Below are 14,973 nucleotides of genomic sequence, written 5' to 3'. Positions count from 1 at the left end.
AGTAATGTGATCAGTTTGAAGCAAAATATCTCTTCTAGTGAGCCCAGAGTTCTGCTAGTATAGAAGTAACTAATCAATAATAGGTGAGTGCTTTTTCTCCAGAATGGAGAATATTTTACTAACAAAATTGCACTACACAATTGATTCCAACATTTATTTGTAAGTTGCTATGAATTTATTAGGGAAGAAATACTAGAAAAATATCAAGAAATAGCAATGTGTGAAATAATTTGATTTTTCTTTGTAAGACAGAGATGAATTTGACTCACACTCTATTTTCCTCTGTGTATGTTGTACTGTTGTACCTGTTGGTCTAATATCTTGACCACACACATTGGCTTTCTAACCTAACAACTTTATGTTCACATAGTTACTCTGTTTGACTAAGCCACAATTATTTTTGCTACCTACTTATATAAGAAAATAATTTCAGTTCCAAATAATACTCAACTAAAAGTTTTAAAACTGAAATATTGCACCAGCTAAGGTTAAATATGTAATTGATTTGGGTGTCTTCTATACCAGCAGTCCCCAAACTTTTGGGTACCAGGGACTGTTTTCATGGAAGGCAATTTTTCCATGAACTGGGGATGGAAGGAGGTGAAACTCAGGCAGTGATGCCAGCAATGGGGAGCAGCTGTAAATGGAGATGAATCTTTGCTCACTTGCCTGCCGCTCACCTCCTGCTGTGCAACCTGGTTCCTAACAGTTCCTAACAGGCCATGGACCGGTACTGGTATGTGGGGTACCGGTACATGGGGACTGAAGTTCTATGCAACTGTGTTAACTGAAACCATATTTTAAAACTTTTATTGTTCCTAGAGTGAATTACTGGAACTTAAGTGGCAGCAGCAAGAGGAAGAGCGTGCCAAAATCCACCAAACTGAACACAGGAGGTATAACTGGCTAATAAAATAACCATTCTTGGTTAAATCAATTACCTATTAATATACAGCTTTTTGCAGTGTTTTAGGATAGCACTAGAGTAATAATATTTAATATGGTTTTGGAATCTATATTACCTCTAAATCTTTGTTATTGGGGTGATGTATGTATGAGGTATGCCAACATGTATTTGTGTACACACAAATATGTACATGCACACACAATATCCAATTTCCCTGGATAGGTGGCATTATAAACTCACATTAAAAAAACTGAATCATGCTCTCAAGCTGTGGGCTTATTTAAGTTATATTTAATTTGCCTTCCATGGGACAAAGCCTCACAATTTGAGATGATGCTTTATCATTTACAAATCACTCTAGGATAATTAGTATAGGTGGTCAGTTTACCTATATGTGAGTAGAAAAGCTCAGACAAAACTCATTAAAGTTATTTTATATTGACTAATATGTTAGAGAAAAAAATGTTAAAATAGAACCATTAGGTAATTTTTTAAATAGTGTAAAAACTATCCATCTTAACCCTAATACCAGACTTAAGAACACACAGTAAACTATCGTGCTGATGTTGGGACAGTGCTAATAACCACCATCTGCTCTGTCATTATTATGCTAGGATTTACCTGCGGGGACACTTGTGTTACTTGGGTTCATTGAGGGTGTGTGTGCAGTAGTATCTGCGAGAAGAATTTAAGGGTTTTCATGATTTAAAGGAACAAAGTCTTTTGAAAGTGAAAGGCTTCTCTTATGTATTTAACCTTCCTACTACCACTAATGTGCATTTTTAAGTTGTGGTGGTTTCATTTTGTAAACTAGAGACTTTAAAAAGTGTTCACTGGAAGCTCACGGTTCCGATGGTGCCACTAACTGCGGGTGGGTGCTCTTATTCTTCTCACTGGGCTGTGTTGCCCCCACGGTCCAGTCAAAATCGTTTTAAAGTGTCAAATGTGAATTTCTTTGTTTGTCTCTCATTTAAAGAAACAGCAAAACTCTCTTATTATAAGGCTATTTTGTTGAGTAACGTGGGGGACGGATGCCACCCATTTATTACAGAGTAGGTCATAAATTAATTTAGCCTTTTTAATTGGTTTTTGTTATTTTCTCTTTAAAAGGCTTTCCTTTAAAAAAAACTTGATTAAATATATACAGCTATTATGTACCCATAATAATTAAAAATAAAAAATTTAAAATGAAAAAAACTCAATATTTATTTAATATATAACACTGGTTGTTAGTAGCAGCCAGTTATTTCTTTGGATTTCCGAGGATTGATTGAATTGTAAGGCTGTAAGTGACTGAAAGATAGTGATGTGTCACATTAACAGGCCCCATTGCTAAGAAGTTAATCTTTGATGGGCACCACTGATGAGTTAAGAAAATGGTTTCTATATACCACCATGATAAGAAAGAATGAAATCATGGCGTTTTCGGCAACGTGGATGGAACTGGAGGCCATTATTCTAAGTGAAGTAACTCAGGACAGAAAAATAAATGCTGCATGTTCTCACTTTTAAGTGGGAGCAAAACTATTTCAAGAGCACACAGAATGGTATAATAATGGATACTGGAGACTCAAAAGGAGGGAGCATGGGAGGGGATAAGGGATGAAAAATAACTTATGGGGTACAATGTACACTACTTGAGTGGTAGGTACACCAAAAGCCCAGACCCCACCATTATACAATACATACGTGTAATGGAATTCAAATTATACCCCTAAATGTATTTTTTTAAAAAAGAAATTAATCTTTGATGAGCACCCAGTAAGTTAATTGATAAGAGATAGAAAAGATGATTTTTTTGTTGTAGAAATATTGGCCCTCATTCTTTTAAGTTTATTTCCATACTGCTAACTACCTAAATATTGTTGGGGCTGTTTATTTTCTATACTTTTTCTCTATTGGTTTTAGTTAAATTTACATACAAATTTAATCCAAGAGGAACTTTCTCTGGATGGTAAACTCAGTAGTCAGTTTTGAAATAACTGAAATCTTTGAATACACATTTTATGTTCTTAATTTTTTTTTTTTTTTTTTTTGAGATAGAGTCTTGCTCTGTTGCCCAGGCTAGAGTGCCGTGGCATCAGCCTAGCTCACAGCAACCTCAAACTCCTGGGATTAAGCAATCCTTCTGCCTCAGCCTCCTGAGTAGCTGGGACTACAGACATGTGCCACCAGGCCTGGCTAATTTTTTTTTCCATATATATTTTTAGCTGTCCAGATAATTTCTTTCTATTTTTAGTAGAGATGGGGTCTCGCTCTTGCTCAGGCTGGTCTCGAACTCCTGACCTCGAGCAATCCTCCCTCCTTGGCCTCCCAGAGTGCTAGGATTATAGGCATGAGCCACCGCGCCTGGCCTTGTTCTTAAGTTTTGAAAACCACTTACAATTATATTGTCCTTAAAATTTACAATGCGCTTTCCCATATTATCATATGAGAATACTCATTCAGTAACCTCTTAATGAATTAAATGTCTATTTCCATTTTTCCTCAAGGCAACAATACAAACTATGTATATAGTACATGTATGGAAGACCTAAGTTAGGTTTTCTCCAGGGGCATGATTTTATTAGAGTCCAAAGGGCAATGTGCTTTCTATTTAGAAGTTCACGTAGCAGAAAACTCAGTCCCTAAGTGTTATAACAGAAAGCTTGTGGGATTCCTCACAAGCTTTTTAATGGACACCGTAATGAGCGTGAGTGCACCTGAACCTGACCTAGTGTAACTATCTGAGCAAGAGAAGACAAGCAGAAACTCCAGAGAGAAAAGACAGAGCATGGAGGTCAAGGACTTGAAAGGATTTGGGCCATGAGGTGAAAACTGGAATGAACTGAATTGATTTATTCAGACATGAACCATCGCTAAATAATAGTGTTTATCCAAATCAACCCTCAGGAGAAAACCTAAAGTGCAAGTTTGACAGCAATAAAATGTATGTACTTTCTAAAACCAACACTCAAAAATATAAACTGGCACTTTTCCCTCCGATTTGAATTCGTGATAGGTATTGAGAGAAGCAATCTTTTTCCCACCCGTTATCTCTGGTTGATCCAAACTGCAGGGGACAGAGGTCAGTTGAGGACACTCCTAAAGTTCTAAGGAGAGCTCAACCACTCTGATATCCTCTTAGTAACTGATGCTCGGAGGTGAGTCGCGTTACCTTTTGTCTTCACGACAAGCCATGGGTCTCGGAAGTATTTGAATGAATCAATTAGCAGTGAGCTGTCTTGCATGCAGCGCTCACCACCGATGGAGTGTTTGGGTTTTCATGGTGCAGCTGCTGTCACAGCAGGCGGGGTGGGTACCACGCTCCAGGAAAATTCATTCCTTCAGTGATTACATTATCAAGGCATACTCCGTGAAGGCTTTGTTCTAGGCACTGGGAACAGGGATAAACAAGGCACAAGAGGCCCCCGACCATGCATATGGAAATTACAGTCTAGAGGGGAGAAATAAAAGTCAACAATTAAAAAGCGAGATTATTTCAGATGGTGATATGTACTGTGAAGATCCTACCACAAGGCGAAGTTAGGGGAGCAATTGGAGGAGACAGAGGACTAAAGAAGGTTTCACTGAAGCAGTGACATCAGAGAACAAGGAAGAGCCAGCCACACAGAGACTGGGGGCAGATGCACGTGCTTAGATGCTCCCTGTCGTCAGGGGCAGGAATAAGTGCAAAGGCTGTAAAGTGGGAATGAGCTCAGACTCGAGTCCCAACTGACTGGATTATATTAACAGTAGGTGCGGAAAAGAATACTACGCAATAAGGTAGGAAAGGCAGACAGAACAAGATAGTATACGATTTTGTAAGCCAGTGATTTTATTCTAAGACCAACAGGAAGTTGTGGGAGGGTTTTAAGCAAAAGAAGTTATGATCTCTCTTATAATTTAGTAAGGTGTTTTGTGGAGAATGGATTACAGCGGATGGGAGTGAAAGGTGATGGTAATTTGCACTAGACTGGCGTCCGTGGAAAGAAAGGCGTGAATTCAGGGTGTGTTTAGTAGGTAGAGCAAACATGGCTTCTGGAGATTTGGATGTGGGGTGGGCTGGGGTGGAAGAGGCTGCCATTCTTGTTACTGGTGGAAAGACCAGATGAGAACAGCTCCAGGTGTGCAGAATACCTTTGGAAACTCCAGAGAGAAAAGACAGAGGGAGATCAGGGTCAGTTTCCTCTTCCTTAATGGCCAGGTCTCCAGCTCAGTAAGACACCATTCCATCTGCATTCTGAGAGATTTACAAAAGGTGACAAACATCAAGCTCGGCAGTGAACCAGGCTAAGCAGAATGTGGCACTTGGGCAGATTTTACAGTAAGAGGGAAGAAGTTTTTGTAGTAGCTGAGGCATAATCACTACTTGATGGGACCTGAAGTTATTGAGAAACAGCAACTGAGTCAACACGTGGTTAGTATCTTAGCTAGCACTGAGCAAGTACAGACAGACAGAACAACCTCCAGCCTTTGCCTTTGCCACCCAGACCTTATTTTCCTCAGGGTTCCCAAATCTCCTTCAGTCATTGACTTGTAGCCACTCACCATGACTGTCCTCTGCCAATCTTCATGGATGACAAGGAGGCTAATGTGACTGGTTGCCACCTTCCCTTGCTTCCACAAATGTGTACTGAGTGCCTGCTATGCACCAGGCACTGCGTTTCTGCCTCCAAGAAGCTTATAGTCTTATTTCCTCAGTTCCTAAATAATGTGTTGCTATCACAGAGTGCCTATTGCAGTGCTGTTTCCCCAGCTTCCAAGTCCCTGACTCTACTTGGCCATATGTGGGCAACTCAGAGCATGATCTTTCTATTGTAATATTTACACAGAAAAGTCCATAAAGTAACTAATTAGGCCGGGCACAGTGGCTCACGCCTGTAATCCTAGCACTCTGGGAGGCTGAGGCGGGAGGATTGCTTGAGGTCAGGAGTTGAAGACCAGCCTGAGCAAGAGTGAGACACCCGTCTCTACTAAAAATAGAAAGAAATTATATGGACAGCTAAAAATATATATATAGAAAAATTAGCCGGGCATGGTGGCGCATGCCTGTAGTCCCAGCTACTCAGGAGGCTGAGGCAGAAGGATCACTTAAGCCCAGGAGTTTGAGGTTGCTGTGAGCTAGGCTGACGCCACAGCACTCTAGCCCAGGCAACAGAGAAGACTCTGACTCAAAACAAACAAACAAACAAACAAAAAAAACCCAACCAATTAGCATGACTAATTATAAAGTTAACAACCACTTCTACTTTTCACTTCCGGGGTTTACTTTAGCAAGACTAGCAGTGGGGTGCAGGGTATATGGAAAGGACATCTCGCTTGTACTTATACTGCTGCAGAGCTATTTTTGGTGGTTCTTCATGTTTTGGTTCTTGCTGAAGCTTCCATCTTTCCTTGACCTCTGAGGCTCATATCTGGCATGGCCCTGAGGGGTACAGTCGCTCGGGTGACCAAGGGTCTTGCAGAACTGGTAGGAGATGTGCACGTGAAACTGTGAAGTTAAGAATTGGTGCCCTCTTTGACCTGAGCCAAGATCGGCACCAGCTCCAGTAAAGAGCTGTTAACAGCATGTCATATGGTTAATGGGAAAAGAAGTTTCTGTAGATTTCTTCTAAGCTGAAGGGGGGACGCAATCCCCACAGCCAGTACAGGCAGCACATTAGGTTCTCAAAAATCTCTTAGCCCTGCAGCAAGCTTTCTACTTACACACATTTTTCATTGTTTCAAAGGGTAAATAATGCTTTTCTGGACCGACTCCAAGGCAAAAGTCAGCCAGGTGGCCTCGAGCAGTCCGGAGGCTATTGGAATATGAATAGCGGCAACAGCTGGGTGAGTTTTTTCTTTTCTCTTAAAAAAATCATCTTTCAAAGTTGAAGAATAAAAACAATGAGAATTTTAAATACATGTGGCAGCCTTCTCCCCAGATATTATTATATATATTTTTTTGGTATGCTGTTCAGCTGTGTGATGGGCAGTCAGCCAGGGTGATTACTGTACATTCCACTATAGCTTCTGAGAGAGGGAGAAAGTCCTGATTTCAGCTCTGGCTAATCACAATAAAAAATGACACCTGCCCTTTGTTCTCACCGTGATTGCTGGACTGTAAGACTTTCTATCACTCCTTGCCCAGACCTACAACAAAAACAAATGAACATCTTTTTTTTTTCCCCAGGAAGATCTTAAGTGAAATATGGTTACAAAAATAATAAGCATTCTCTAGTAATATATTCTTTCAGTGAAACTAGCACATCAAAGAAACTAGTAGTTAATTTTTCACTACAAAATTATTTTTAAGAAGCCCTACAGCAAAAGGCACTTTTTAAAAATGAAATGTCCTTCCACATTTCTGTGAAGAAAACCACGCAACTGGTGTTATGTGTTTCATATATTTTGTGTGCACAATACATTATTGAACCAGCACCAAAGCTTTGGAATGTATATGATTGTGAGATTTGCAGTGTGTACAGAATCAAAACTAAGTACAGTAGGTTTTACTGGAGCTCAAGTGCGTATGTACATTCTCTATATATATGTAATATATACACACACATCTCAGATAGAAATCTTTAAACTGGTAAAAATACAAAATAGTCAAGTGTGGGGCCAGGCGTGGTGGCTCACACCTGTAATCCCAGCACTTTGGAAGGTCAAGGTAGGAGGACTGTTTGAGGCCAGGAGTTCAAGACCAACCTGGGCAATACAGCAAGACCCTATCTCTACAAAAAAATTAAAAAACATTAGCTGGACATGGTAGTATGTGCCTGTAGTCCCAGCTACTTAGGAGACTGAGACAGGAGAATTGCTTGAGCCCGGGAGTTCAAGGCTGTAGTGAGCTCTCATTGCACCACGGCTTTCCAGACTGGGTGATAGAGTGAGACCCTGTCTCTAAAAATAAATAAATAAACAAATAAATAAAATAAATAGTCAATGCTTGCTGACCTCAAAACTCTGGAGATCTCCCTTTAATAAATATTTGAGGGACAAAAGATCATTTTTGAGAAGCTAATCTGTTAGAAATCTTATATACAGGTTTCCTTGAAAGACATCTGGTAGTTAAAATTGGCGAATAGATTTTATAAATGTATACATATTTAAGATAACTGAACATAAGCAAATTTGCAGAGAAGGCTTCCTGGATGTGTCTATTTATCCACAGTGTATGCTCTTTTGTTTCCCTATGACATTCAGAACATGAATAACATGGAAGAGAGAGAGAAAAAATAATTGAAACCCAGTATCTTTGCATTGTGTGCTATGATATGCACATTATTGACTTATTCCTATGAATATGTGAGTAGAAGTCATGTGGAAAATGGAGCATTGTGAGCTGAAGATGTTATCCAAGTTCCTGTAACTTAGTTGTGAAACGTGATTGGAATTTAGATTTTGGCCAGGACTTTGGAAGCTCACTATACATTTGTCATTTCTCCTCTACATATCAGCTCCTACAATTTAGAAAGTACCTATAAAAATGCCTGGGATGAGGGGAAGATGGACACCATTCAGGCTTCTGCTAAGGAAACGAGGAGTTGGCAGGCTGGCTCACCAGTGACTATTGGTAGGCCTTAGTGAGCCACAAACTCTGCTTAGACCCACGGATAAAAGAGAGGACCGTGGTTTTCTCCTGGGGGAAATAGTGAGGGTGATTGGCTGAAGCTTCCTCAGTAGGGTAGGCACACCCAAGTCCGAAGTGATTATCAGCACTTCCCTTACCGGAAAGAAGCAGGGACAGAAAGGTGAGAACTTCTCAGACTTCCACCTCCACCTCTGTTCACCTCCAGACATCTGTTCTTGTACGCTTGCTTTTCCTTATGATTCTATCTCTTCCACCTCCCGAGGAACTTTGTTCTGGTAATATTCTCCCTTCTCTTCGGTATTGCTGAATGTTCCATCTCAACTAGAATGTAAACACATCAGCATACGATATAAATAAATATAAATTCCATTGATACCACCTTTCCCTCTTGCTTCTGCCCTGTTTCTTTGTTCCCCTTCACAGCAAAACTTCAAGAGGTGTCTGTCCTTGCTGTCTCTAATTTCTTTATTCTGTTTTTTTCTTAAACCATCTCTAATAAGATTTTAGGCTTTATCAGTCCAAAAAAAAAAATGCTCTTTTCATGGTCACTGACAATGTCCACATTGCAAAATTCAGTGATTATTTCTCAGTCTTTATCTTTTGACTTATCAGCATCATTTGTCATAGTGAATTGCTCCTCCTTTTTAAAACTATTTTCTTACTTGGCTTCTGGAACACTGTACTCTCCTGGATTTCAATGGACCCTAGTGGCCACTCCATTTCATTCTCCTCTGCTGAATTCCTGCACTGCCTGTCCTCTTAACACTGGAGTGCCTCGGGATCCACCTTGGACCACATCCTGAACTTTATGTTCACTAAATACCTTGGCGGCCTCATTCATTCTTATCAAATTAAATATCATCTATATGCTTATCACTCCCGAGTTTCTATTTCCAGCCTAGACTTCTTCCTGCAAACACCAGACTTGCATATCCAGTTGTCTACTCAACATTTGTACTCGGATGTGTGATAGACATTTCCTTTGATTGCCTTCACCCCAATGCTCTAGCTGCACTTTTTCCTGTTTCTCTAATGGTATGACCCCTCTCTCATACCCCCTACAGCTGATCCATCATCAAACCGTCTCGACTCTTCATTCCAGATTTATCCAACCCAACAGCTTCTCACCACCTCTGCCACCATTGTCCTGCTTCCAGCCTTGATCAGCGCTCATCCAGGTGCCTGCAGTAGCCTCCTGGATGGCTTCCTTCCACACTTACTCCCCTGGAGTCTATTCTCAATATGAGAGTGACAGAAGTCAGAGCCTTTCTCTCTTTAAAACCCTTTAATGTAAAAAAACCAAAAACCAAATAAACAAAAAACCCTCCAGTGGCTCTCATCCCTCCCCCAGTCACTTAGAGCAAAAGCCAAAGTCCCTCCAGCAGCCTGCCAGGTGCTGCATGACCCAGGCCTCTTTGAAGCCCTCTGGCTCCTGCCACTGCCCTCCTTTCTCAGTCCTCTCCAGCTATACCAGCTTTCTTCTTGTCCTTTGGAAACCAGTCATGATTACTGTCACCTTAAGGCCTTTGCACTAGCTTCTCTCTCTCTACTCTTCTCCAAAATATCCATCTGGCTTGTTCTCCTTCACCTAGTTTATTGGATTCCACTGCCTTAGTGAGGCTGCCTTGGGCATCTTAGTTAAGGCTGCTGCTTGGGCCCTCACCCTGGCTCTTGCAATTGCCTTTCTGGGCTCTACTTCCTTTTTCCATAGCAGTCTTCAACTTCTAACATAATTTATTTATATATTTTGTTGACTTTTTACTCTCTGTCTCTCTGTGTGCTAATATATATTGAATATGCCACAAGAGCAGGGCCCTTTGATTATTTTGTTCACTGATATATCATAAGTGTAAAACAATGACTGGAACTTACTGCACACGAAAGGAAACAAGTGAGGTCGAGCGCGGTGGCTCATGCCTATAATCGTAGCACTTTGGGAGGCTGAAGCAGGAGGATTTCTTGAGGCCAGGAGTTTGAGACCAGCCTGAGCAAGTCATTTCTATAAAAAATAGAAAAATCAGCCAGGCATCGTGATGTGCACCTGTAGTCTCAGCTTCTTGGGAGACTGAGGCGGGAGGATCCTTTGAGGCTACAGTGAGCTATGATGATACCACTGTACTCTAGCTGGGGCAATAGAGTGAGAACCTGTCTCCAAAAAAATAAATAAATAAATAAAAGGAAAGCAAATGGTTGTGATTGAACATCACAAACACAACAGAGATTTAGAGCCAAATGATTTGATATATTAAAATGATTAGATGCTGAATTAAAAATCACTATGAAACATTTGGTGAAATAAAAATTAGATTTGAAATAATGAGGAAAAATAAGAGACAATTAAAAATAACCAAGAAAAAAATAGAACTTCTACAGGATAACCATTGAAATTAAGAAACTCAATGAATTTATCATAATAAAAGAAATGCAAATGAAAAACTAAACCAAAATACCATTTCTCATCTATTACTTCATAAAAAATCAAAAGATTGACAATATACTCCGTTTTGCAAGGCTGTAGGAAAATGAGTAGTTTACATATTATTGGTGAAAGTACAAAGTGATCCTCATGTTATCAAGATCAATTTGTTACTGTCTTCCCATAAAATAAAGACCAGACCTAGACATACTACAGGAAAGTTCTATTAAACTCTCAAGGAACAGATTATTTCAAATATCTAGAAAGTTTTTCTGGTTAATTAAAAAAAAAGAAAGTATTCTCCAAAATGATTAAGCAGCTAAATGTGACTTTGAATTAAAATTAAACAAAGACTGTACAGAAAAAGATACAGACTCACTCTCACTTACGAATATAGATTCAAAAAGTCACAAAATTTTGACAGATTCAATAATGAATTTTTAAAAAGTATACTATATCCTGATCAAATTGGATTCATTCCAGAAATGCAAGCTTTATTTTTCACAAAACAAAACAAGAAAACTACTGAGATAATTCACCTCATAAATTATGGGAGAAACTCTGTATGATCATTTCAACAGATACAGAAAAAAACATTTAATAAATTTCAATACTTATTTGTGGTAGGGACTTCTAGCAAGCTAGAAGGAGAGGAAAAATTCCTTTACCTAACAAAGGGATCAAAACTCTAATACATATCAAAACATTTTCTTTAAATCAGATAAAAGGATTAAAAAGGGGGGAAAACATTTCTAAATCACAGGTGATACAATTATCTACATAGAAAAACCAAAAGAACTTATATTCAAATTATTAGAATAAATAAGGGGTTGGCAATGTTGGTGGATGTAAAACCAACGTATAAAAACTAAACTAACTTCATTTCTACACATTGAGAATAAAGAAAAACCTAATAAAAAGGTTCAACCAAAGCTGTACGTGATCCTTTAAAAAATAATTATAAAATTTTGTAGAAAGACATTGGGGATGAAATAATTGGAGAGTTTACCCCTAGTTAATGGATAAGGATGAGCTCTCAAATATTTTATAGATTTATATGAATTATAATCAAAGCAAAAAACCAAGAATAGCCAATTCACTCCTAAAGATAAAGAAGTATATATGGGGACTTAAGTAAGTATTTAATACGGTATACAGTTGATACCAGCAGAGCCAGCCATTTCTGGAATTCTGATGTGTGACAGAAGAGGCAGAACACATTGCTGGGAGGAATGGACTCTTCAACAAATGCCGTGGGGCCCATTGAGTACCCACCTGAAATTAGGTCCCTTCCTAACACCATTCATAAAAAAAGCCATCAGTCCCAGGTGGATTAAAGCTTATAAGCAGAAAAGAAGACTTTTTTAAATTTTAGAAGAAATAAAAGAGGCTATTTATAAAAATTGACGGGAAGAATTTTGTAAGCCCCAAAGTACAAACTGAAAAATGATAAATATGTCTACATTACACTTTAAAACATCTGGTTGTCACAGGGACACCAAACAAAAGTCAAAAAAGAAGGCATCAAACTTTTATTTAGAACATGTTTTGTAAATAATAAGTGGACGGAAGTTAGTATGTAGAATAAATTAAGAATGTGTCATTTGTTTCGAAGTTGGCAGACGAGGACTGAGCTTCCCCAAACAATGAGAAGGGAGAGCTATGCCCCATCTCACACATGGGCTTGGAGGAAATATTGGAACCAAAAAAACACTGAAGATAAGGAATAAAAGGCAGAAAACATGATAAAAATGTGATGTAACCATCGGAAAAAACAGTTGTTTCTTGATATGTCATATAAACACTTAAGCAGTAGAACCCCAATAAGTGTACGTTGGGTTGATTGATCTTTATTTTTTTAACCATTTTTCATTTAAATTAGTCTTCTCATATTGCTTAACATATTTATTCTTCAATAACTTAACATTGCTTTTATATTTTAAAAATGCATTTTGATTTTCTAGAGTCCTCTATTAGTTTTCATGAAGCATCTAAGGTGGGACACTTAAAAATCACTTTAAATTATATTTTCTCTGATACAGTAGGCGAGACTCTTTGGGATGCTGTGGAAACTCTAAATCTATGTCTTCAAGGGCAGTTAAGCATTTGCCATGACCTATGAGGCAACCTGAGATTTTAATTTCCCAGAGTGTTAGAAAAAACAGCAGTAGTCTGTATTCCAAATGTAGCTTGGCCTGGCATTGCAGAGGCTTGATGGAGATTTCTTGACCTTTGCACGTGGGGGTGGGGACTCATTAGTCTGCCTCCCTACCTGAAGGTCCCCTTAGAAGTCACCTTCCTGCTGTATAATACAGTGCAACTCTGCTTGAGACATTTCCATTTAAATTGCTGTCCTCCACATTGTGTTCATCCTGTCCTTGCTGTAACTATGGAGGTGGGTGACAATAGCCTATCTCTAAGAACATAGCCAATAAGACATCACTCGACAAACCATTCCATTATTGACCAAGACTATTTTGTGAATCAAATGCAATGCGACTTGAAAATTAAGTGGTTTCACTGGTACTTCAAATTGTTAACAATAACAACAGCAACAACAAAAAGGTCATTTTAGCTTAATGCAGTTAAGAGTTTTCCTTGAAGGTACTTCATTTGGGGAATATAAAGGCTTTGAATTTTATTTTGCTGCTTGCAGAAATTTTTTGTTTTCTTTTTCTTCCAGGGTATATGAGAAATATTTACTTCTATTTGGCCTTCACCAACTGACCTTGAAAAACCTCATGAGATGCTTTTCCTTCAAGCGATTTTATTCAGCCTCACTGTTTTTACCTTGACTTCAATTGCCCACCCACTCAACTAAGCGGTCGGGGATGACCGGTTTCTCCCTGTCCTTATTTTTGCATGTTTGCCAGAGCTGATTACTGAACTCATATTTAATCTCTACTGCTAGTGAAATGTTACATTATTTTTCTAATTGGTTTTGCCTCTTATTGGAAGTATAATTAGAGCAATGTTAGTAAGATAGAAAATGAGGGAATTACTTCATGCTTTCAGGTTAGCAAGAGCTGTGGGCGCTACAGGCTCATCTCTCTAAGCCACTAATTCTTACCTACTTCTCAGATCAGGTTTGGGGAAGCTTTGGGACCTTTTTGGATTTTAATCCCTACTTCCTTAATCCAGGGCATGAATATGAACAAAAGAAAAAAAATCTTATATTCTTTTAAAGAAATGTATGAATAAATTTTGTACTGCTTCTATATAAATGGGTCATTTTTAATGACATGTTCTTGGGTTTTTCTCTGTTGAGGGGGTCTCATTTTAATATTCCTCTTTCCAGTCTGCATAGATCATAATATAGTGGTATAATCACTATTGGATTTCGCTTTGGTCTTGATTTATTTACTAATATTGTTATCCTGACTTTCAGAGGGGGACGGTTTATTTCTTGAAAGGCCAACGTTTCCTTAAAACTCAACTAGACACAAATGTATACATCATATATGGTTTGTAGCTGTTTTGGAAACTCGTCTTTGCTCTGTGCACTCTTTTTATCCAATTGGGAATTCAGTTGACTTTCTTAGTCAACTTCTGTTACCTTGAACCAGTTCATAGAGTACAAGAATTATCGATTTTTCTGTGCTGTGTAATCCAGCCCCCTCTGTTCCCTCCCCCTCCCCCTACCACCACATTATGTCGGTAAAGCATTGCATTCAATCTTAGAGTAAAGGTTAGAGGAATAAATCATTTTTGCCACTGAACAACTAATTAATACTTGGCAGCATGAAGGGATCTTCTGTGTTGCTAATTGCTCTGCTGAAATTAACTCTCCAAATCTCTGCATTCAGAGAAACACTGGGATTTGAAATTCTTGGACCAAGACACATGACTGGGGGGCTCCCAGAGCTGGGCAAGGGTGTACTGCAGAAAGGGTCATGTGGGTGGGGTGGCCGCCAACAGATGGTGCTCGGGCAGTTTCTGGAGTAAATAATGCAGATATTCTTGGTTTCCCTCTCCTCTGCCGGCTGAAGCTATGTTAGGGCTGTTGATGCTAATATGAAATGTTTGGTCCATTTGAAATCCTTGTCATTGCCTTATATGGGGAAAACTAAGTCCCTCCGCCTGTGTTGGAAA

The 14,973-nt window shown here is 39.0% G+C and overlaps 1 protein-coding gene across 2 annotated transcripts in view; it reads left to right on the top strand.

Annotated features, from left to right (window-relative positions):
- EPSTI1 (epithelial stromal interaction 1) overlaps positions 1–14,098 on the top strand; it is an 84,790-nt gene extending 70,692 nt beyond the window's left edge. For both annotated transcript variants that reach the window (XM_045567039.1, XM_045567038.1), the window contains 3 exons: positions 823–896; positions 6,619–6,718; positions 13,565–14,098. In XM_045567039.1, the coding sequence (XP_045422995.1) occupies positions 823–896; positions 6,619–6,718; positions 13,565–13,573 (183 nt within the window). In that variant the 3' untranslated portion in view covers positions 13,574–14,098. The remainder of the gene's footprint in view (positions 1–822; positions 897–6,618; positions 6,719–13,564) is intronic.
- Positions 14,099–14,973: the final 875 nt, after the last annotated feature.

Source organism: Lemur catta, chromosome 13 (assembly GCF_020740605.2).
Source record: "Lemur catta isolate mLemCat1 chromosome 13, mLemCat1.pri, whole genome shotgun sequence".
NCBI classification, from domain to species: domain Eukaryota; kingdom Metazoa; phylum Chordata; class Mammalia; order Primates; family Lemuridae; genus Lemur; species Lemur catta.
The sequence above is the reverse complement of the archived record's forward strand: the minus strand, read 5'-3'. Positions and strand labels throughout refer to the sequence as shown.